The sequence below is a fragment of the Populus nigra genome, chromosome 16, assembly GCF_951802175.1.
Source record: "Populus nigra chromosome 16, ddPopNigr1.1, whole genome shotgun sequence".
Lineage (NCBI taxonomy): Eukaryota > Viridiplantae > Streptophyta > Magnoliopsida > Malpighiales > Salicaceae > Populus > Populus nigra.
Window position 1 is genome coordinate 341374 of NC_084867.1, and position 23037 is coordinate 364410.

A 23037-nucleotide genomic window follows, 5' to 3' on the forward strand; every position below is an offset into this window, starting at 1 on the left:
AAGAAAGATGATTCACTACTCAGGATTAGAAATGAGGTTGAGCAGGGTAAGGCTGCAAGTTTTATGATAGGTGATGATGATGTGCTGAGATATAGGGATAGGCTTTGTGTACCTGATATAGATGATCTGAGGAGAGAATTGATGGTAGAGGCACATCAGATAGTTTACACAATGCAACCAGGTTCCACCAAGATGTATAAAGACCTTAAGGTGTGTTATTGGTGGAATAGGATGAAGGCTGATGTAGCATATTTTGTTTCTAGGTGTTTGACCTGTCAGAGGATAAAGGGTGAACACCAGAAACCTCCTGGATTGTTGCAACCATTGTTGATTCCAGAATGGAAGTGGGAAAGGATCACAATAGACTTTGTGACAGGATTGCCTAGGAGTCAGAAGGGTTATAATTCAATATGGGTGATTGTTGACAGGTTGACAAAATCAGCCCATTTTCTGCCAGTTAAGATTACTTATGGATATGCAAAGTTGGCGGAATTGTTTATTAGTGAGATTGTACGGTTGCATGGAGTGCCAATCTCGATAGTGTCTGATAGAGGTCCACAGTTTACATCGCGGTTTTAGGTGAAATTCCAAGAGGCTATGGGTACTAAAGTGCAGTTGAGTATAGCTTTTCACCCTCAGACAGATGGTCAGTCTGAGAGGACTATTCAGATCTTGGAGGATATGCTAAGGGCTTGTGTTATGGATTTTGGAGTTGGTTGGAGTAAGTTCCTACCATTAGTGGAATTTGCTTACAACAACAGTTATCAGGCTAGTATAGAGATGGCACCTTATGAGGCTTTGTATGGTCGGAAATGTAGATCACCGGTTTGTTGGTTTGAGGTTGGTGAGAAGAGGCTAATGGGACCGGAGTTGATTCAGATTACCTCAGAGAAGATAGAGGTAATTAGACAGAAGCTTCAAACAGCTCAAAGTAGACAAAAGAGTTACGCAGATAAAAGAAGGCGTGACTTAGAGTTTTTAGTGGGTGATTGTGTGTTCTTAAAAGTATCACCGACAAAAGGAGTATTCAGGTTTGGGAAGAAAGGCAAGTTGAGTCCTCGATTCATTGGACCGTATGAGATTCTGGAGAGAGTTGGGTCAGTTGCTTATAGGTTAGCATTACCACCAAACTTGTCTGATATTCATCCGGTATTTCATGTTTCCATGCTAAGAAAGTATATGACAGATCCATCGCATGTGTTAGAGGTTTATCCCATTGAATTGAGAGATGATATGGTTTATGAGGTGCAACCAGAAGCTATAGTCGACCGACAAGTGAGGAAGCTTAGGTCGAAGGATATAGCTTCAGTGAAAGTGAAATGGAAAGGTCATTCACGTGAGGAAGCGACCTGAGAGCTCGAGGATAAGATGCGTGAGGAGTATCCTCATCTTTTTGATAATCTCGGTAAGTATTCAATCTTTTCTATCAAGTTTCGAGGACGAAACTTTTATAAGGTGGGGAGATTGTAATGTTTTGAATATAAAGACATAAGAAAAGGCTAGAAAGCCCTTGAAGGCATAGATGTAGGAGTAAGTTAAATGAGGGGTAGTGTGGTAATTGACCAATAGTTGATAAATATAAATAGAGAGAAGGAAAAAAAAACAATAGAAGGATCTGAAAATTTAAAGAACAAACCGTGAGAGAGAAGGGAGGAAGAAGAAGAAGAAGAGAAAAGAGGGAAAAATAAGGGAAAAAGAAAAGGAGTTGGAGGAAATAAGTAAAAAGGGGTAAGATTATGCTTTAATGTGTATAATATGTTTTCTTTAGCTTTAATTTCGGTTTTGATAAATGTTAGTGTTATGAAATTTGTGTTTTGAGTTTGATTGATGAGTTAATTTGGATGTTGTAGGGTTAATTGTTGTGGGTATTTGATTATTTGGATGATTTTGAGAGATTGAATTGAAAGATGATGATTTTAAGTTATAGTTTTGTTTGAATGGTGCATTTTGAGTTAAAAATCAGGGGAGAACAGTAGGTTTCTGTTAAAATTCTGGATTGGAGGTTGAAGATGGCGAAAATTCAATTTGGTCCCTCAATTTTGGAAAATTACAGTTTAGTCCCCAAACTTTGGAAAATTTGCAGAATGGTCCCAGGAGCCTATTCCGAGAATCTGAACAGAATAACATATGAATTATGGACAGAATTATTGTATAGATAAGAGAATTTAACACTTTCAATTTAGTCCTCCAATTTGACAAAAATTACAATTTGACCCTAAAAATTTGGTAAAATTCCAGAATGGTCCTTGGAGTATAATGAGATGATCTGGACAGAAATGAGGACTAATTATGGTCAGAATTTCAGTATATTCATGGATTTATGATAAATTTCAGTTTGGTCCTCCAATTAGACAAATTACAATTTGGCCCTAAAAAAATATGATAAATTCCAGATTGGTCCCTAGCTGTAATATTAGCTTTTTCAGATTAGTTTGATGAATAATTAAGGGTTATTTAGTGAATTATTGCCAATTTTATTAGTTGTTATATTATGGATTAGATTTCGGAAAAACCATTAGATTTTTGGGTTTTTGAGAAAATTGACTAGTGAGTTCAAAAACATATAGGATTATGGAATACACCCTTAGATAAGTGTATTAAATAGGTTATATATTCTTTTGAGTTATTCTTGAATATGTCTCCTTTATATTCAGATAATCCTGATATTCTACCGGCGGGACGTCAGTAGGATTTTCTTCGATATCAGCTTTGAGTTTTGTTGCTTTCGAGTCAGGTGAGTGGATAATTTTCCATATGCATGAGAAATAGTATAAATATTTGATTTGTTAATATGAATTGAATCATGCTTCTTGATAATATATATGCTGATTATTATCCTTGTTATGATAAAGCATGATCAATTATTGAATCTGAATTCTTGATATGAACCAACATATATTTTGAATTGACTTCTGAATTGATAGCTCCTCATTTGATTGATGTCATGAGTTGAGCTTTGAGATATGAATATGTTTGTTAGATTATGATTATGAACCTATGGTATGTCAGTCAGAATACCCATGCTAACAGGGTAGTGTTAGTCTTTGTGCACTTCGTATCTGAACCCTAGTTGGTCGGGGGAGTTACCAATCTGTGTGGACTGATCATCCCACAGTACGGAGCCTCATGCTCATTGCATTTTGATTTTCTGACTAGTTTTACCATATAATCTTCTTGTTATGGCCAATTTGAGAAACCTTTTTATAAGAACCTAGAGCCATACTTGTATATATATTTCTCATTGCTGTATTACCTCGTGTGTGTATTGAACGTTATCTACTCACTGAGTTGTTGAACTCACCCTCTCATTATTATTCTTTTCAGGCTTATAGCTTGATAGCAGGTTACTTTTGTTGAATCTTCTGAGCCTGCTTTTTGGTTTTAATTTGTAGCTTTTCTTTATGTCTAGTTAGTGCTCCAAAACTCTGAACTTTTATAAACTTTTGTATTAAGACAATTCAATTATATTATGAAGTTGATTTTGTTATTAATGCTGCGTTGAACTCTGATTGAGTTAGGATAAGTTTGTGTGTAAGTTTGGGTTCGCATAGGTATGGAACTTTGAAGGGGAACCTTGCCTATGTGCCGGTCATGGATCCGGAATTCGGGTCGTGAAAATGAAATTTTTTTGTCAAAAAGCACGTTTGACTTGCAATTCAGACTTCTTTTTAAATTTATACTTGATGTTACAAATCCCGATGCAAAAATTTTCGAGTTGAAGCAGAATGTGAGGTGGTTCATGGCAAGCCTTTCCCTGCTCTGTGGAGAACTAGCAAAAGCATGTTTTCTGTAATTACTTGCATACAATAGTGAGAATAAGTAGATCATAATCAAATGGATTTTTGTTTTTGTTTGTTTTTTCACATTGAAGCTTTTTGTTTGTGACAGGGTTTGTCAGTCTATCTTGTTTGAGACGAAGAGCCAAGAAAAACATCCTAAGAGATGCCAGCGGCATTATTAATCAGCTGTGGTTCTGTCCATGTACTTCTAACATGCGTGGGGTGTTTTTCACTTGTCTCTGAAATTAAATAACGAGATGCTGTAATTATTAATGTATTCGAGCATAATGTAATGTAACAGAAGCATAAAAATGGCCACCATCTCCTCCTATAATATTACATTTACGTATTTACTTGTTTTGTTCTCCCAAACCTATCCTTACTACTCTAGAAAAGTTTTTCCTCGCATAAGCTCCTGCCCTACCTGTGATGTTCTATATATATTGGCCTAACCAGAACTGAAACTTCTAATGGCAGGGAATATCAGTTAAGGGAAAGACCCAGTGCAATCTGATAGGTCAACCAGGTGCCCTACCGACCCGAGTTGAGTCAATGAAAGAAACCGATTTCTTTTCTCTTTTTTTTTTAAAAAAAAATGATGTCATTTTTGTTTTTTAAAAGTCAAAGTTTGAATTGTCCTGCCAATCCAACCAACTTAATTTGAGCCTGGAGTCGATCTTATAATAACCTTCAAGCGGACTACAATTTGAATGTAGCCTACTTTAGGTTTTTTATACTCTTGTGCAGGCCACTCTAGCTGGGTTGTATTTAATTCTGTCATCAGGCATGGCCCTTCATGTTATGTATGAAAATAACAGGGCCGATGTTATGACTGCTCTTAACCTTATCTTATCAATAGTCTTCCTTGTTCTTGAACTGATCTGGGTATTAAAGTAATTTCATTTTGAATTCTGTAACATGAGATAATAAAAAAAATGTAAACATCCCATATAGATGTGCGCGCGTGTTAATAAAGAAAGTCAATGGCAACAATCTCTGTACATATGAGAGTTTGGATGCTTGTTCATGCTTATAATTATAATATTAGCTGAATGGAACTTGATGTCTTGTATTTAATAATATGTGCTGATTTCACCTTGTCCTATACAGCTTTATAAAACCAATGTGCAAGAATCTGGCAGCCCAGCAAGCATGAGTTAAACATCGACTCTTATTTTATGTCTACAAACAGCGTGAATAATAGCTACGACTCTCTGCAGCAGCAGCATAAATCTATGACGCATTCCATTACTTCATCGACATGAATATATATATATATATATTCATATATATATATATATATATATAACGAAGAGTCTTTCTGTTTATCTGACAATGGCTCAGCTGGCTGGCCCTGATGAGATAGAGTCATTTCGGATTGAGTTAGCAGAGATTGGAAGAAGCATAAGGACCTCATTCAGGAGTCATGTGTCGAGTTTTCGTAGCGTTTCAACTGTGAAATCTGAGCATGGTAGGGATGCTGATGATGAAGATGTGTCACAATGGGTTGATGTTGAGAGATTACCAACCTTTGAACGGATTACCACTGCTTTATTTGAGGAGCAAGATGGCACCGCTGGAAATGGAGATGTTAAGGGGGGGAAGAGAATTATTAATGTTGCCAAACTTGGAGCTCAAGAACGGCATATGTTCATTGAGAAGCTCATCAAACACATTGAAAATGATAACCTCCGATTGTTGCATAAACTTAGGAAAAGAATTGACAAGTAATTACCTTTCTACTTGCCCTTTTTGAAACGTGTGCTGACAGTCTAGTCATACATATTAAAGTACAATTGGAAACGTTGCTGTGCTGAGTACCAAACTGATAGAATTCCTTGAAATATTAGACTCTACGTGCACATATTAACTTCAATTCCTTCATGTTTAATGTATATTTTCCACATATGTAATATGATCAATAGATGTCTCTCAGATATTAAATCTAATCTTTTTATTGATCTAGTTATAATTATGTTTTTCAGAGTTGGTGTGCAGTTGCCCACTGTAGAAGTGAGATACAAAAATCTGTGCGTTGAATCAGAATGCGAGATAGTTCAGGGAAAGCCTCTCCCCACTCTATGGAACACTGCCAAGAGCATTCTCTCTGTAAGTATCTGCATGTAAGAGGAATAAGTTCTCCAAGTGTTTTTCTATTAACCTTTGGATCATCTTTTACAACATGAAAATTGCAAAATTTTAACTTGAAACGATTGTCTTTCTTCTTCAATGCAAGGTGGAGCAAGTCTGAGAGTGTTGAAACACACTTAACTAGCTCAGCTAGCTTGGTTTTAATATTCTAAATTGATGAAACACACTTAATTATACTTGAAACAAACCCTCCAAGCTAGGAAAACAACGAACAAGAAATTCTAAACCTAGACAAGTTTTCCATCTAGCTAAAGTAGAAGGCAGAAATGAAATCCAAGGGGCAGATTCTTCAACACAAATTCTGTCACCATGTCCAGCCTCTCTAGTTAGCCTATGTTGCTTTTTTTATTGACTAATAAGGCTACTGACATGGAAAGAAATTTGGAGGCAAGATTGTCAAAGCTCCATTGAATGTTAATTGACAAAAAGAGGGCAGTCTTGCATGTTGCAAAATATGGCAGCAGGATTTTTCGATCTGCAGAATGGTTTATCAGCCTGCGCACTTGTCAGAACAATGACCATAACTCTTGGTAGGAAGCTCCAAATCCTGCACCGTTTGATGTGTTGAAAACAAGAGACATATAACGTTTTAGGGATATATGGATGCCTAGTTTTTTGCTCATAATTAGTGCAGTTTTTCCTTTAAAGATAATCCTGAAATCGGAGCTTGTTATGAACCTTTTCAACTCTCTTGATACTCGTTTAGCACCAGTTATCTCGTCTTCATTTTTCCATGTAAATTTCTGATTTATTAGGGATGCTTTTGCATTACTTTTCCATTTATAAACTGCTAAAAGCTAAACTATTTCTGTTTGTGACAGGGGATTGCCAATCTGTCATGTTCGAAACAACGAACCAAGATAAGCATCATAAAAGATGTCAGTGGCGTTATTAAGCCAGGAAGGTAGCCTTCAAATAGCTGGGATTTACTATGTTCAATTAATAGTAGAACAGGAGCACTTGAGCCCTCAATCTCATTCCTTCCCACATGCTAAACCAGCAACATAGCGATGGCCACTGACAAAATTGCTGTTCTGACTCACCATTTATTCGCGCAGTTCTCTAGAAAAAGACACAAGTAGTAATGGCTAATTAAATTGAAGATTTCTCTTTGAGATTAAAAAAAATCTATAGTGTAATTCGGGAAAGAGTATTCGTATGAGTCCTAAGGGAACTAAGTAATTGGGTTGTTTATTCTAATAAGCAACTTTCTAGCCTTCACAGGGGTTGTATCAATGTGTGTTTGCTCATATGCTTCATTACTTAAGTTGGAAACAAGAAATGTACCGAATCTGACATGATAACTTCAATTTCACTTGCTGTTCATGTTTTTTTTGCAGGATGACTTTATTGCTCGGCCCTCCAGGATGTGGAAAAACTACTATGTTGTTGGCTCTCTCTGGGAAACTAAGCCATTCTCTGAAGGTTTTATTGCTTCTATGACACAAATAAGAGAAAAATAATTTTCAACAGAGTTAAAGAACAGTAATGGGGAATTCCATAGAGAATCTTGACTCAGGAAATGTTTAGAAATTTTTGGAAGTTAATCGTGTACCTTATTGTCTCAACAATTCTGGTCTTTGTAGAGATTTGATTCACTTGAAATTTATTTCACTGAAATCCATGAACCCATTATTATATTCAATAAAATCTGAAATGCATCATACTTGACTATATTTGTGAGATTGCTGCTTGCACTGCTGCCTAAAGCTCTCAAATTTCTCCACAATTAAAATTGTTATGTGGAAAAGGGATCGGCTCAGCTTTAAGTTACTCACTGATCCATACCTTCTTATAAAGGTTGCTGGGGAAATGTCTTACAATGGTCACAAATTGGAAGAGTTTGTTCCTCAGAAATCCTCTGCATATGTAAGCCAATATGATCTGCATATTCCAGAGATGACAGTGAGAGAAACAATTGATTTTTCAGCACGTTGTCAGGGAGCAGGAAGCCGAGCTGGTAAGAATTCTTTATAGACAAAAGTAGTGATTTTTTCTTTTAATTGAAATCAAACTCTCAACGTGATTCTGTAGAGTACCTTCTCATTTTCCCGGCAAACCTTATGTTATTTGCTGTCCTTTCATGAAAGAGATCATGATGGAAGTCAGTAGGAGGGAGAAGCAGGCAGGAATACTTCCAGATTCTGATGTGGATGCCTACATGAAGGTAGACATGGTGGATCCCATGTTTTGGATATTCAGAAGGTTCGCTTACATGTTTTGGAAGAATTTATTTACTTTATTTTTGTGGTCAGGCAATATCAGTTGAGGGATTGAAAAGTAACCTTCAGACAGATTACATATTGAAGGTAATTTACTAGGTTTTTTCCACAGGGCTGAAGTCTTACATTCCATTTGCTTATTGTCCAAACATCCTATTGTTTTACAATATTTTTCATCCTACCCTTTCATTCAGATTCTTGGACTTGATATTTGTGCCGACACAATGGTTGGCGATGCCATGAGAAGAGGTATCTCAGGAGGTCAGAAGAAACGGCTGACTACAGGTATTTTATGCTTGAGATAAGAACTGATACTTCAGAGAATGTGTTCCTCAAGATCTTCAAGATGCTGAACTTCATTTGATGCCTGTGAATTTTTTCCCTTTGTGTTACAGGGGAGATGATTGTCGGGCCAACAAGAGCACTCTTCATGGATGAAATATCAAATGGCTTAGACAGCTCAACCACTTTACAAATTATATCTTGTCTACAACATTTGTCTCATATTATGGATGCTACTGTGTTGATTTCATTACTTCAACCAGCACCAGAGACCTTTGATCTCTTTGATGACATCATTCTAATGACAGAAGGGAAGATTGTGTATCACGGCCCACGTTCTAGTATTTGCAAATTCTTTGAGGACTGTGGGTTTAGATGCCCTGAAAGAAAAGGTGTTGCAGACTTCCTTCAAGAGGTGGGTCTTCAAGCTTCTGTTTGTCTCTCCATTTATATTTCATTTTAAAGTTGACTTGTGTTACTCCTTCGCTCTGCTCCAGGTTATTTCCAGAAAAGATCAAGGACAATATTGGTTCCTTACTGAACAACCATACAGTTATGTTTCAGTTGACCAGTTTGTTAAAAAATTCAAAGAAAGTCAGCTTGGCAAGAATCTAGAGGAAGAGATCTCGAAGCCATTTGATAAGTCTAAAAACCACAAGAGTGCTTTATCCTTTACAAGCTACTCATTAACAAAATGGGAAATGTTTAAAGCTTGCAGTGTAAGAGAATTTCTTCTAATGAAAAGGAATTCTTTTATATATGTATTCAAAACTACACAGGTATCTTTCATTATACCCATCATCTGCAAATCTTTTAGCTTTTACTTATAAAAAACCAGCCAGCTTATCGGAAAACATCCCTGCTTCTTTGCACAGCTATTTATCATTGCTTCAATAACAATGACTGTCTTACTGCGCACAAGAATGGCTATTGATGCGATCCATGCAAGCTATTACATGGGTGCTTTGTTCTATGGACTGCTTATCTTACTTGTAGATGGATTTCCAGAGCTGCAGATGACTGTCTCTCGACTTGCAGTTTTTTATAAACACAGAGAGCTATGTTTTTATCCTGCTTGGGCTTATGCGATCCCTTCTGCTATCCTTAAAGTTCCAGTTTCACTCTTGGAAGCTTTTGTTTGGACCGCTCTTACTTACTACGTCATCGGCTACAGCCCTGAGTTCGGAAGGTGAGCTCTAGATGGGGGGTTCAAAAATTAAGCACTTAAAGTTAAACTTACTGGTAAATATGATGCAAAAGAGTGGGTATGTGGCTATACCTGATACTGCATGAAAAAACAACTTACGAACCTGCTCTCTGGCTGCGAAAAGTGATACTATTGTCAGTTCAAACACTTTTTTCCATGATGAGGCAAAACCAGTAACTTGGGGAGAGTATATGTGAATCCACTAAGAAGTTTTTATAGTACATCATTCATAGGATGCATAGAAGAGCTATTACTGTTTTCTGGAGGTTGAGAAAGCTATAGATTCGTTCTGGCTGAGGTTAACCAGCTAATGTCTCAACTACTTCAGTTACTATGGCTACTCTTTATTTAGGAACTTTGGATGCCATGAATTTCTTTATTCATCTGCTGAGTAGTTGTGTTTCTTAGGTTTCTCCGCCAGTTCCTTCTACTCTTTCTGGTACACTTGACATCAACATCCATGTTTCGGTTTGTTGCATCTGTCTTCCAAACTGTGGTTGCTTCAACAGCAGCTGGTTCTCTCGCTATATTAGTTGCTTCAGTATTTGGTGGCTTCGTAATTGCAAAACGTGAGATTTCATACTGCTCCTCATAATCCTGTGATATTGTTCAAATGATTTTCCTTAATAGTTTGTGCTGTTGCAGCCGCTATGCCTGTTTGGCTGGCATGGGGATTTTGGATTTCTCCATTAACATATGGTGAGATAGGTTTGACTGTCAATGAGTTTCTTGCTCCTCGGTGGGAAAAGGTACTTTTCAAGTATTCATCCTTATGTATACTCTTTGGACACCAAGGCTCAAATTCAGTCGGTTTTTTTCTTTTTTTTGGTTTATAGTAGTAATTTGGAAGAAATGTCTTTTGGAAAGAGAATCTAATATTCCTACTGGGTATAAATCAACTCTGTTGAGATATTTTCATTGATTAGGCGATCCAGATGGTGTGTGAGATTCCTATTATTCTGCAGTTGCAAAAATGAGTTATATAATTGTGTTTGTTTGTGCAGGCCTGTGTATGTTTGTTTTTGTTACTGTGTTTTTTGCTTTTAGTGGAAAGCGAAAAACACAGCAGCAAAAACATGAATTTGCTGATTTTGCTCGTGTTTTTTTATGTGAAGGGTTATATCCCATAGCAGAAGCAAAAGCAAAAACAAACATAATTTTGATGCTTTTTGTGAGGCTAACCATGCTGTTGGCCGCACAAACAAAAGGACCCTAGCCATCCATGTAGTGAAGTTGATTTACTCTTCGACTTTAAACACAGGTTGTCTCTGGTTACACATCCATCGGACAACAAACACTAGAAAGCCGTGGATTAAATTTTCATGGCTACTTTTACTGGATATCAGTTGGTGCATTGATTGGGATGACAGTGCTTCTCAATATCGGTTTCACAATGGCTTTAACCTTCTTAAAACGTGAGTCCATCTTCCACTGCTTCGTGGGTTTTCTTTATAATATATATGTGGATGCATCCATGCTAACCAAATACATTGATCCTCATTCAGCCCCAGGAAACTCTCGTGCAATTATTTCTCGTGAAAAGTACAATCAGCTGCAAGGAACAATAAATGACCGCGATTTTTTTGACAAGGACATGACCCTCACTGCTGCACCTGCTAAATCTAGTACAGAAACCAAAAAGGGTGTGCTTGTTTTCTTCCTTCTCTCATCAATTTTGACATATAGCATTTGTACAGAAGCTTTTGTCTTTGTAGACTGTTTCATGGTAATCTACATTGGCCATAGAGTGATAGAGAGATGTCTCCACATCTTTACAACTGTTGCAATCAATAATTTTTGCAGGAAGGATGGTTTTGCCTTTTGAGCCCCTTGCTATGACATTTACGGATGTTCAGTACTACGTTGATACGCCACTGGTAACCAAGATAATTCTCGACAGTCATAAAATGCAGTTTCTTTGTCTAAAAAATGTTGTTATACTTGTCTCAGGAAATGCGAAAAGGTGGTAATCAACAGAAGAAGCTTCAGCTTCTTTCTGACATTACTGGTGCATTCAAACCTGGCATCCTCACGGCATTGATGGGTGTTAGTGGAGCAGGGAAAACAACTCTTATGGATGTTCTTTCTGGAAGGAAAACAGGTGGTACCATTGAGGGAGAGATTAGAATTGGCGGGTATCTAAAGGTTCAGGATTCATTTGCTAGAATATCAGGTTACTGTGAGCAAACCGACATTCATTCCCCACAAATTACTGTAGAAGAATCTCTGGTATACTCTGCTTGGTTGAGGCTCCCACCTGAGATAAATGCGAGAACTAAAACTGTATGATACCCTTTAAAAGATGAACTAATAGTTTTGTTCCTGGACCTTAATCATTAAGACTGGGTTGTACTACAAGTTTTTATGATCAACTTTTTTTTTTTTTTACAGGAGTTTGTAAATGAAGTTATTGACACTATCGAGCTTGATGAGATCAAAGATTCTTTAGTAGGCATGGCAGGAGTTAGCGGTTTATCAACTGAGCAGCGTAAGCGGTTGACTATAGCAGTGGAACTTGTTGCCAATCCATCTATCATATTTATGGATGAACCCACTTCGGGTTTAGATGCAAGAGCAGCTGCAATAGTTATGAGAGCAGCAAAGAATATAGTTGAAACGGGAAGAACAGTAGTTTGCACCATTCATCAGCCAAGTATTGATATCTTTGAGGCATTTGATGAGGTAAAACTAAAGTAATGATAACATTGATACTCTTGTTTCTTCTTCACCATTGGTTTGGTAAGAATAGAACCCGTCTACCCATACCACCTGAAGCCAAGTCATCTGCCAGTGCACACAGACATCGATGGCTGAAACGGCAAAGCTAAAGCTATCAAAGTTTTAATATCCATATCTGAGATCATAGTGCATATAATTGAGGTTTTGACACATCCTACTCTCTACTGCAGTTGATTTTAATGAAAATCGGAGGACGCATAATCTATTCTGGACCATTAGGCCAGCGGTCAAGCAGGGTGATTGAGTACTTTGAGGTTAGTTGTCGCGAAATTCTCTGTTTTTGATGTCATTGTCTTTCAGGTACTTCTGGTAGCTGACAGACTTCTTCATCAACCTTGATTCTATTTTCCTGACTTCATTGGATAGAGTATTCCTGGTGTGCCTAAGATTAAGGACAATTACAATCCTGCAACATGGATTTTAGAAGCTACTTCTCAATCTGCAGAGGCTGAACTTGGTGTAGATTTTGGTCGAATTTATGAAGGGTCTACCTTGTATCAGTAAGTACACAAACCATGATGATCTATAGCACTGATATTAAGAAGGAATAATAACCTTACCCTCTGACTGCAGGGAGAATGAAGATTTGGTCAAGCAATTGAGTTCACCAACTCCTGGTTCCAAAGAACTGCATTTTCCTACTCGTTTTCCACAAAATGGATGGGAGCAACTCAAAGCATGCCTGTGGAAACAAAACTTGTCCTATTGGAGAAGTCCTTCTTATAACCTTGCGCGCATTGTTTTCATGTCCTCTGGAGCTTCCCTATTTGGCCTGCTGTACTGGCAGCAAGGAAAGAAAATGTAAGTCAATAAGCATTGATGTTTCTACAAACCACAAAATTTACAACCTGTATAAAACGTTTTTCTTTCCTTTATCCTGTTTTTTTCAGAAAAAAGTCATGTTGCTCATAAAATGTTTCTTAGATGCTTTGACATTTAGTTTCTGGCAGTGCTTTTATGGAGAGGCATTTTCATGATAATTTAGTTCTTATTTTGTAGAAAAAACGAGCAGGATTTGTTCAATATAGCCGGCTCTATGTACGCAGTCATCGTATTCTTTGGCATAAACAATTGCTCCTCAGTCCTGCCTTTTGTGACAACAGAGAGGACTGTTTTGTACCGGGAAAGATTTGCTGGGATGTATTCTTCGTGGGCCTATTCATTTGCTCAGGTTTCAGATCTCTTTCGAAAACTAGATTGTTTACTTTCCTGTCAAGTACATGGAGAAATTTAAACTAGCTTTCATGTCTCTACTTATGAGCTAGATATACTCAATCCTTCTCTTTCACTTTAGCTTGTAAGTTTACTGGTGACGATTTGGTAAAAACTCATGGATACCTGTAAGTTGAAGTCCCTAACAGTTGCATTTTATCACTGAAGTAAAATATCTGGCAGTTCCTAGGTGTTCCTGTTAGAATCTCAACTAGTTTACACTTGAACCAAATCAACTTGCCATGTTATGTTTGATATCAAACGGAAGATGGAATATCAGCTATGCCTGCACCAGAAGCTCGATCATTTTGGATGTTAATCTGAAATAAGAAGGTTATATCTGACATCTAAGTATAAAAATAGCAATACGGCTTATAAGTCTTATAAGTTTTGCCTCTCTAGAAGTTTAACAGGTCTTTAAATAGGACTGAAATTGACCCCAATAAGATTGAAAAATCATAATCCCTAAATAAAATGGAAAACTATTAGAAAATCCGAAAATAACATATAAAATCAAGGGAAAATAACAAAATTGGATATTCATGCATGTTATTATTATTTTGTTTTGTATTACTCATGCATGTTATTATTATTTTGTTTTGTAGGTGCTAGTTGAGGTTCCATACTTGCTCGCTCAATCAATCATTTATCTGATCATCACATATCCTATGATTGGTTACTCGTCGTCTGCCTATAAGATATTCTGGTCTTTCCACAGCATGTTCTGCACATTGCTGTTTTTCAACTACCAAGGGATGCTGCTTGTGTCATTGACACCAAACATTCAAGTGGCTGCCATTTTAGCCTCATTTTCATACACAATGCTCAACTTTTTCTCCGGCTTCGTTGTCCCAAAACCGGTAAGCTTTCCGACCAGCAATTTATCTTACTGAGGGCCTTTTTACATGTATTGCAATTTGAAACATGGTGCCTGCGCAGACAAACATTAACTACCATAGTATCTATCTATGTACTATTTATTATCTCTAAGCATGCCTTTTAGCTTTGCCTTTGATGAAGACACATGAACAGAAAAATATGCATGTTGTCATGATAAAGATGGCTACGTTTCAAAATCTAATTTCTCAGGTTTTATGATTTCAACGAAATTAATAAAATGCTGCCAACCATTAAAAGAAAACTGCGTATATATCAAGATCTTGACCAAGATGGTGTGAACTAACTAAGAGGGGATTGAAATACAAAACTGACTGATCACTTATGGTTCTTAATTTGTGCTTGGCAACGTACGTACGCAGCATATTCCAAAATGGTGGCTTTGGCTGTATTATACTTGCCCCACATCCTGGGCGTTAAATGGCATGCTGACCTCACAATATGGAGATGTAGACGAAGAAATATCAGTGTTTGGCGAGGCCAGAGCTCTTTCTGATTTCATCGAGGATTACTTTGGGTTCCATCACAGCTTTTTGAGTGTTGTTGGTGTTGTTCTAGTAATCTTCCCCATTGTCACTGCTTCTCTTTTTGCTTATTTTATAGGAAGACTCAACTTTCAGAGAAGGTAGAGTTTGTGTTTTGTATCGTTTCTTTTTTTTGTAATCGAAGGTCGATTTTGTATTGACGCATCTGTTGTTGTATCATTAATTCATACTTATATTAACTATCCCATGCAATTTTTATTTTATTTTATTTTATATGCAGGAGTACAATTATTTTTTTTCATTTTTTTGCACTTCTTTTTGTTTTTCCGTGTTATTTGTTTCTTTTTACGTTTTAAAAATACTTTTGAAAAAAATTAAAAAAATTTTAATTTTTTCTTTACTTCAAATTAATTTTTTTTGTGTTTTCAGATCATTTTGATATGCTGATATCAAAAATATTTTTTTAAAATAAAAAAATATTATTTTGATACATTTCTAAGTAAAAAAACATTTTGAAAAGCAACCATACCCACTAAATATTTATATAACAAGCGATCAAGCATCACCCCTAGCTCTTATATGATATAGTTAAAAAGGAAGGATAACAAAATTTATTATAAATCAAAACTCTCAAAAATCAATAATACCATAATCATGAAAAAACAATTAAAATATTTAAGTTTTATTCATCAAAATATATTTATCAAAAAGTTATTACAATCATTCACACAAAAAAAAAACCTAAAAAATCCTAATAATATTGAATAAAAAAATAAAATAGAAAAAATATTATCTTTTAAGTAGAAAAACCTAATGATACTTAACAAAAAAAAATAAATAAAATTCCTAAACTACATTAAGACAAATAAAAATAACAAAGAAATATATTTATTAAAAAACAAAAACTCTGATGTGGTCAGAAAAGAAGGATGGCATGGTTTCTGATCGGTCTAAACCATTAAAAATCAATAACACTATAACTATGAGGAAAATCCAAAATATTTAATTTCCATTCATCAATGTCTACTTGCCAAAAGGCCCTTTGTACCGGAAAAACTAGAAAATTAATTCTAATAATACTGAATAATAAAAAATAGTAAAAATATTCTCTTTAAATAAAAATTAAAAAAACCCTAATAATACTAAATAAAAAAATAAAAATAAAAACTATTCTCTTTAAATAAAAAAAAAATAGAAAGCTACTATCATAATATTACCTTAGTACTTGGTAATGGTTGAATCCAAATTTTTTGGGTCTGGCATGCTTACTAGACCAACATTACCTTGAGCTTGATTGACTACTAAGTCTAAGTGCTTTAGATCTAACATGTTTGTCAAACATATGTTATCTTGAAATTAGTTAACTGTCATGTCCAAATGTTTTTGATCTGACATGGTTGTCAGATTCACACAACCTTATATTATGCTGACTACCAAGTCTAAGTTATTGGAGTCTTGTATGTTTGCTAGAGCCATATTATCTTGAGCTTGACCAACTGCAAAGTTCAAGTTTTTTAGATTTGATATATTTGTCAGACTCATGTTATCTTGAGCTTGACTGACTACAATCTTGGACTTGACTAACTACAAAGTCCAAGTTTTTTGAATTTAACATGTTTGCTAGACCCACATCATCTTAAACTTGGATAACTATCAAGCCCAAACTTCTACATCGTATTAAACTTGAATGATTGTCTAGTTCAAGTTCTTTGGATTTAGCGTGTTTGTCAAACTCACATTACTTTAAGCTAATTGTTAAACCTGATTTCTTTGAATTTGGCATATCTGCGAGACCCGTTTTGTTTTTAAGATTATTTTTATTTATAAAATATATAATAAAAAAATATTGACTCATCAGAAACACTCTTTTCTATGTGTTTATAAATATAAGTTTATATTGTGTACCTAATAAATTTACTAATTTTATTATAAGAATATTTATAATAAAAAAATATTACACTTAAGCATTTAAAACATTAGAGAAAATAGATATATAGAAATTGTATCTTTAAGGTGATGTATGTAACAAATAATCAGTTTAAAAACAATATCTTTACACCTCTAAACTACTTTTTTTTTCTCACCCATATAATTTACCAATATATATTTGTGTGGATGGGAAGCCAAAACTGGTTAGAAGATATGAATGTGCGAAAAAAAAATTTAATTAAAAAGTATTTGGAAGTGTGTAATGACTACTTTTTAAAATATTTTTTATTTTAAAATATATTAAAATAATATTTTTTTTTATTTTTTAAAAATTATTTTTAACATTAATATATCAAAATGATTTAAAAAAATTAAAAATATATTAATTTAAAATAAAAAATAAAAAAAAATTAAATTTTCTTAAAAAAATTTTCCGACTGCAGTGTCCAACATCGCCTCTTAAACGTCACATCTTGAAGCATTTCCAATGGCCAAAAACCCCGCTTAGAAAGGGTGGGTCTTTAGCATTATGACCAATTATTATTCTTGTCTCCATTCGTTTTCACCAATTATAGGTGACAGAAGATTCTTTTTTTTAAAAAAAAAGAACTGTTTGAAAAAAAAAAGAGTTTTTAGTAAAATAACTTAGTTTTAAATTATTTTTTTGAAATACATAGTTTAGTAAATACGTTATTAAAATATCAATGCTTGGAATAAAATAATTGCTAAAATAAATTTACCCAAATATAGAAAAGAAAAAAAAAAGTTTTAAAAGCTCTTCAAAGCTTGTGTGTTTGGTATTGCGGTAGCTGTTGTAATTATGGTTTGAAAAAAGTTGTTTTATAAAAAGTACTTCTAGTTGAGGTTGGAAAAATATATGTTTGGTTTGAACAAAAAGTAGTTAATGTGTTTGGTTAAGAATGCTTTTGAAATTGAGGTTATAAAATAATTTATATATATATATATATATATATATATATATATATATTTATGGTTTTTAATTTAAATATTATAGATTTAACTATTGTTATTATATCATGAAATAAATCATACTTTATATATAAAAATTTTTATTGTTTCATTAAACTATCTACAATTCCATTACGTACAAAATTCATCCGACAAGAACTATAGTTTCCATGATTTTTTCAGCGTGCAATAAAATTAGGTAAAATATTATCAGGAATAAAATTGAGATTACGGTACGAGTAAATTTAATTAACCTTAAACTAATTTTTCAAAAAAAAAAAAAGTGTTGTTCACGTTTACGTGAACAGTACGAGTGAATTAAAATTCACTGCATTAGTTTTTCGAAAGAAAAATAAAACAATTAACTGCACTGGTTTTTTAAGAAAAAAAACTATTCACTTTAATAAACAGCGCGACAATGAAGCCATGCTCCACTATTCAATGGTTCTTCTCCATGATAAGCAGCAAAATGCTGCTTCTACAAAACCTGCGGCACAATTGAATTTTTGATGGGTCGCTTCTAACTACGTTTTTTCTATAACCAAACGTTTATATCTGTGGCGGACAGCCACATACCCATACAGCCTCTAATTATTGATGATATTATTAGAAAGATTATACTAATAACACCAGAAAGTATTAAAAAAAAACAAGTGAACCAGCTACGGATAATGGCTAGGATGGACTCCACATGCTGCTAAAAACAAGAGAGGCAGCTATCCTTCTAGATTAATGAATCTCTAATCCATTGTAGCAGTAGCAGTAGCAGTAGTTTGCTCCATTATTGTATAGTGACATTGTACACTATCATCATGCATCCATAGTTGCCCCGCACCACACTCAATACTAAGTCAATGATCTGGATGGATACATGAGATTTTGTTCACCACATCCTTGATCTAGAGCACTTAATCCTCCTGTTAAATGATAGAAATAATTCATTTTATGTTCAATAAATCTAATTACAGGGAAATCTCTATAAATTGATCATAAAAACTTATTAATTAAATGAGATATTATTGAAAGTTATCCGTATATGCTAATCAAGTTAAGCTTCTTCTAGAGAGTAGAGAGGACCCCTCAAATTCAATGTCCCTGTTGATCCTGCTAGCTAGTTTATATATACAGACCTTCTCCCATGCCTCCTACAAATCATCACTTGTTAATTTCAACGTCAATATGGATCATTGGTTCCTCATCCTCATTTCTATCTCCCTCTCCATCTCCATCCCCGGCCTCCTCAAATTCATTCTCAACAGATACTTCATCAGCAAGAAGCCCGCTCACCACAAACTCCCTCCAAGCCCCCAATCGATTCCAGTAATTAGCAACTTCCTATGGCTCGGCCGCATATCTCCCTCTAATATCCACTCCATCCTCAACCCACTACATGCCAAGTTTGGCCCAATCCTAACTATCTACTTCGGCTTTCGCCCTGTCATCTTTATAGCTGACCGCTTCCTCGCTCACAAGGCCTTGATCCAAAAGGGTGCCATCTTTGCTAGCCGTCCACCAGCTTCTGAGACTCAAAGATTTCGCGGCAGCAATCGGCGACTTGTTAGTCTTTCTTTCTATGGCCCGACTTGGCGTCTCCTGCGGCAAAACCTTACCAAAAACGTTGTCCATCCTTCCTGCGCGAAATATTCCGCTCATTCCCGCCGTTGGGCGCTACAAATACTTAAGAATCGCCTGGAATCCCTAGAAAAATCTGGTCAGCCTGTTTGTTTGAGGGAGCACTTTCTATATGCCATCTTTTGCCTGTTAGGCGTAATATGTTTTGGTGATAAGGTTGATGAAGACCAGATTAAACAAATCCAGGAAGTAGTGCATCGAGCGTTTTTGAGTTCTCGGAGGTTCGATACGCTCAATTTATGGCCAAGAGTGACCAAGATCGTGTTGCGTAGACGCTGGGAGGAATTATTTCAGCTACGTCAAAGCGTACAAGATGTAACAATTCCCTTAATAAGAGCTAGAAAGAAGTTGCAAGAGGAAGAGAGGACAGGCATGGACACTCACCATGATCATGTTGTACCTTATGTTGATACATTATTAGCTCTGGAATTTCCCGATGATAAAAGAAAACTCGACGAGGAGGAAATTTCTAATTTATGCGGCGAATTTCTAAATGCGGGCACTGATACTACCACAACTGCCTTGGAATGGATCATGGCAAATCTGGTTAAATACCCAAAAATTCAAGAAAAGTTATTCATGGAGATTAAAGGGGTTGTTGGAGATGGAGATGTGAAGGAGGTCAACGAATCTGATTTGAAAAAGATGTCGTATTTGAAAGCAGTGATTTTGGAAGGCCTGAGGCGGCATTCTCCTGCACGTTTTCTGGTTCCACATGCGGTGACGGAAGATTTTGTTTTGAATAATGAATATTTGATACCAAAGAATGCAGCCATAAATTTCCTGGTTGCCGAGATGGGGTGGGATCCAAAGGTGTGGGAAGATCCCATGGCATTCAAGCCGGAAAGGTTTCTGAATCGTGAGAACGGAATTACGAAAGAATTTGATATCACAGGGAGTAGGGAGATTAAAATGATGCCATTTGGTGCAGGGAGGAGAATTTGTCCCGGTTACCAATTGTCCATGCTTCTTCTGGAATTTTATGTGGCTAATTTAGTTTGGAAATATGAGTGGAAGGCTGTTGACGGAAATGATGTTGATTTGTCCGAGAAGATAGAGCATATAATGGCGATGAGAAATCCATTGCAGGTCCACTTATCCCCAAGGTAGAAAAGCACTAGTTATGCCCTGCATTTCAACTGGCCCAAGCCTACATCTCTATCCTTTTCCCGACGTCGTCGAAAGTAGTAGCAGTTTGCTCCCTTACAGTACAGTGACATTGTACACCATGGTCATGCATCCATAGTTGTCCCGCAACACACTCAAATAAAAATAAAGTATTATGATCACTATATCAATATATACGGTTTTTCTCTATCGGGTGATATGTTAATTACACAAGAGAATTATCATCGACAGAATAAAACAAGTAATTTTTTTTAGCGTGTATGGTTTGCCTATAAAATCTTCTCCAAATTTATTAATGATAGACTTATCAGCCAACTAGAAATCACCGATGACTATTTTTTAATGGATGTTTCTGTCCGCGAATCCGTTAATAAAATAATCAAATAGAATATTAGCGTAAATATCAACCTTGATGGGATCTCTGTGAATGATGCTGGTTCTCTACACTTTTTAAGCTTAGTAAAAGACAATTTAAAAAGGATGTAAAAGATATTGTTATCTACTTACAGTAATATAAATTACTGTCATTTTAGTTCATGAGTGATGCTTGAACGAGTGAACAGGGAGTGGTTTGCCTTGGTGGAACAAAATTCTTATTTGAGAATATATATAGTAGCAAGGCGATGAAACCAAGCTTGTGATGCTTGCTTAAGACCATAAGATAAATATTGCACAGGAGAAAAAACAAGAAAAACACACAAATTTAACATAATTCGATAAATGTAACTAAATCCACATGAATAAGGAGTTATATTCTATATGTCAAAGTAGAGTTACATAATATATATTTATATTAAACCCTAACTTATAGTTATCAAGTTAACTTTACTAGTTACAACATGTTAACCTTAACTGTTGGCTACCTTGCATAACAGTTCAAGAAGGTTGGATGGTGATCAGAATTGGCAAGAAATCTGGCATAAGTTGGGTGGCCAAAATCAGTGACGAAGAGATGTAATTGTTACCAATTGAAGACTATAAATATGCCCAAACAAAAAGAGCAAATTCGAAGCTTGTAGAGTGCTTGTCAGGAAATAGAAGGAGAGAGTAAGTTGCTAAAGGGTAGCAGCAGTGGCTGCAATTGCAGCTTTGCTAAGACAGAAGAATGAGAGACAAATTAGTTGGGAGCATAAGTAGAGCAGAGGGTATTCCTCCTCCTTCACTGTTGAAGGATTCGTGTTTTCTCTTTCTATGAACAAAGGCAAGTTGCTAAACGGTGTCTCATCAAAATCCACACCAGGATTCTTTGAGTATATTATATCTATGAGCCACTAAATGAGCCTTATACCATTGTACATTATTATATGCTCTTCGTCTCACATGGTAACCCCACTATGAGCCAATAATATTGATATTAGAAAGTGAAGGTTGTCAGAGAATTTTATATATATATATATATATATATCTTAGAATCTTATCTACTATTTAAATTTTAAAATTAAAATGGTTCTTTAATATAGTATCAGTATTTTGATAATCAAGTTATCACGAGTTTGAATCTCATCATTCTTATTTATTTAATAAAAACAAAGCATAAAATAGTGTGAACATATGCAAGTTAAAGATTTTCACTTAAGTGACTATGTTAGAAAATAATATAAATTATATCTTGAGACCTCACTTAACAACTTAAACTATTAGATTGAGATGATTATTTGGACAGAAATGACACAAGACTCATAATTATTATTTTTAGTATCAAAAAGAGCATTATATTTGTCTAAAAATGATATTTGTGTGATAATATCATTTAGCCTTTTTTTTTTTAGCAATCTAAACTCGTCAATTTTATGATTTTTTTCAGTCTTGAATGTTTGATGGTTTTTATAATTAGACACAGACAATAATAGTAAAAAAAAATGACTTGATTGAATTTAGGTTAAGTTGTCAAATTCATGACTCTAATCATAAGATTAGAATAATCTTATAGAAAGCAAATCAAAATAAATAATTAAGTTCAATTCTCAATCGACCATGTTAGACCCAATATTGAACGATGAAATTTTAAAAACTTTTAAATAAAAAATGACACAAAATGAGTCAAGTCAACTCGAGTTAACCCGTTAAGCACTATTCCCGAGTCATAAGATCAGGATAACCTAATAACAAGCAAACCAAAACAAATTATGAAACTGAATTCTCAATCAAACACAATATTAAACGATGAAATTAGAAGAGAAAAAAGTCGATTAAAAAAAGGAAAAAAAAATTGAGTCAACTGAGTTAATCCACCAAACCTGCTGTTTGTGTCATGAGACGAGGATAAACCATTAAAAAGCAGATCCAATGTTAAATAACTTGTGACTCAAGTCATAAGACCAAGATAACTTCTAAGAAAAAAAATAAAAAAACGACATGATTTAATTAGGGTTAAAATGTCAAAACCCACAACCTTGATCATAAAA

The 23037-nt window shown here is 35.1% G+C and overlaps 2 protein-coding genes and 1 long non-coding RNA gene across 3 annotated transcripts; all 3 read left to right on the forward strand.

Moving 5' to 3' along the window:
- The first annotated feature begins 1616 nt into the window (after window positions 1-1616).
- On the forward strand, window positions 1617-3491 carry LOC133675171 (uncharacterized). Its single transcript, XR_009835360.1, has 3 exons — window positions 1617-1728; window positions 2655-2734; window positions 3325-3491. It is a non-coding gene; the product is annotated as an uncharacterized LOC133675171 (long non-coding RNA).
- A 1623-nt stretch (window positions 3492-5114) lies between these two features.
- LOC133675069 (pleiotropic drug resistance protein 3-like) lies at window positions 5115-15511 on the forward strand. Its single transcript, XM_062096347.1, has 24 exons — window positions 5115-5506; window positions 5765-5888; window positions 6752-6834; window positions 7271-7355; window positions 7731-7890; window positions 8021-8097; window positions 8186-8239; window positions 8347-8437; window positions 8548-8849; window positions 8932-9213; window positions 9310-9623; window positions 10050-10210; window positions 10287-10390; window positions 10903-11056; window positions 11147-11284; window positions 11445-11518; window positions 11592-11924; window positions 12033-12323; window positions 12551-12634; window positions 12747-12880; window positions 12954-13181; window positions 13380-13551; window positions 14198-14452; window positions 14852-15511. Exons 1-24 carry the CDS (start codon window positions 5115-5117, stop codon window positions 15116-15118), a joined length of 4359 nt encoding a protein of 1452 aa, XP_061952331.1. The 3' UTR covers window positions 15119-15511.
- Window positions 15512-18925: 3414 nt separating this feature from the next.
- On the forward strand, window positions 18926-20819 carry LOC133675347 (cytochrome P450 89A2-like). Its single transcript, XM_062096699.1, has one exon. It carries the CDS (start codon window positions 18962-18964, stop codon window positions 20612-20614), a length of 1653 nt encoding a protein of 550 aa, XP_061952683.1. The 5' UTR covers window positions 18926-18961; the 3' UTR covers window positions 20615-20819.
- Window positions 20820-23037: the final 2218 nt, after the last annotated feature.

What these genes read in the sequence shown, in the direction of transcription:
- LOC133675347 (XM_062096699.1), top strand. Translation starts at nt 18,962, where the DNA reads ATGTCCCTGTTGATCCTGCTAGCTAGTTTATATATACAGACCTTCTCC.
- LOC133675069 (XM_062096347.1), top strand. Translation starts at nt 5,115, where the DNA reads ATGGCTCAGCTGGCTGGCCCTGATGAGATAGAGTCATTTCGGATTGAG. An exon ending in AGACAGATTACATATTGAAG is followed by an intron (nt 8,240 to 8,346) that starts GTAATTTACTAG and finishes CCTTTCATTCAG; the next exon opens with ATTCTTGGACTTGATATTTG. An exon ending in GAAGAAACGGCTGACTACAG is followed by an intron (nt 8,438 to 8,547) that starts GTATTTTATGCT and finishes TTTGTGTTACAG; the next exon opens with GGGAGATGATTGTCGGGCCA.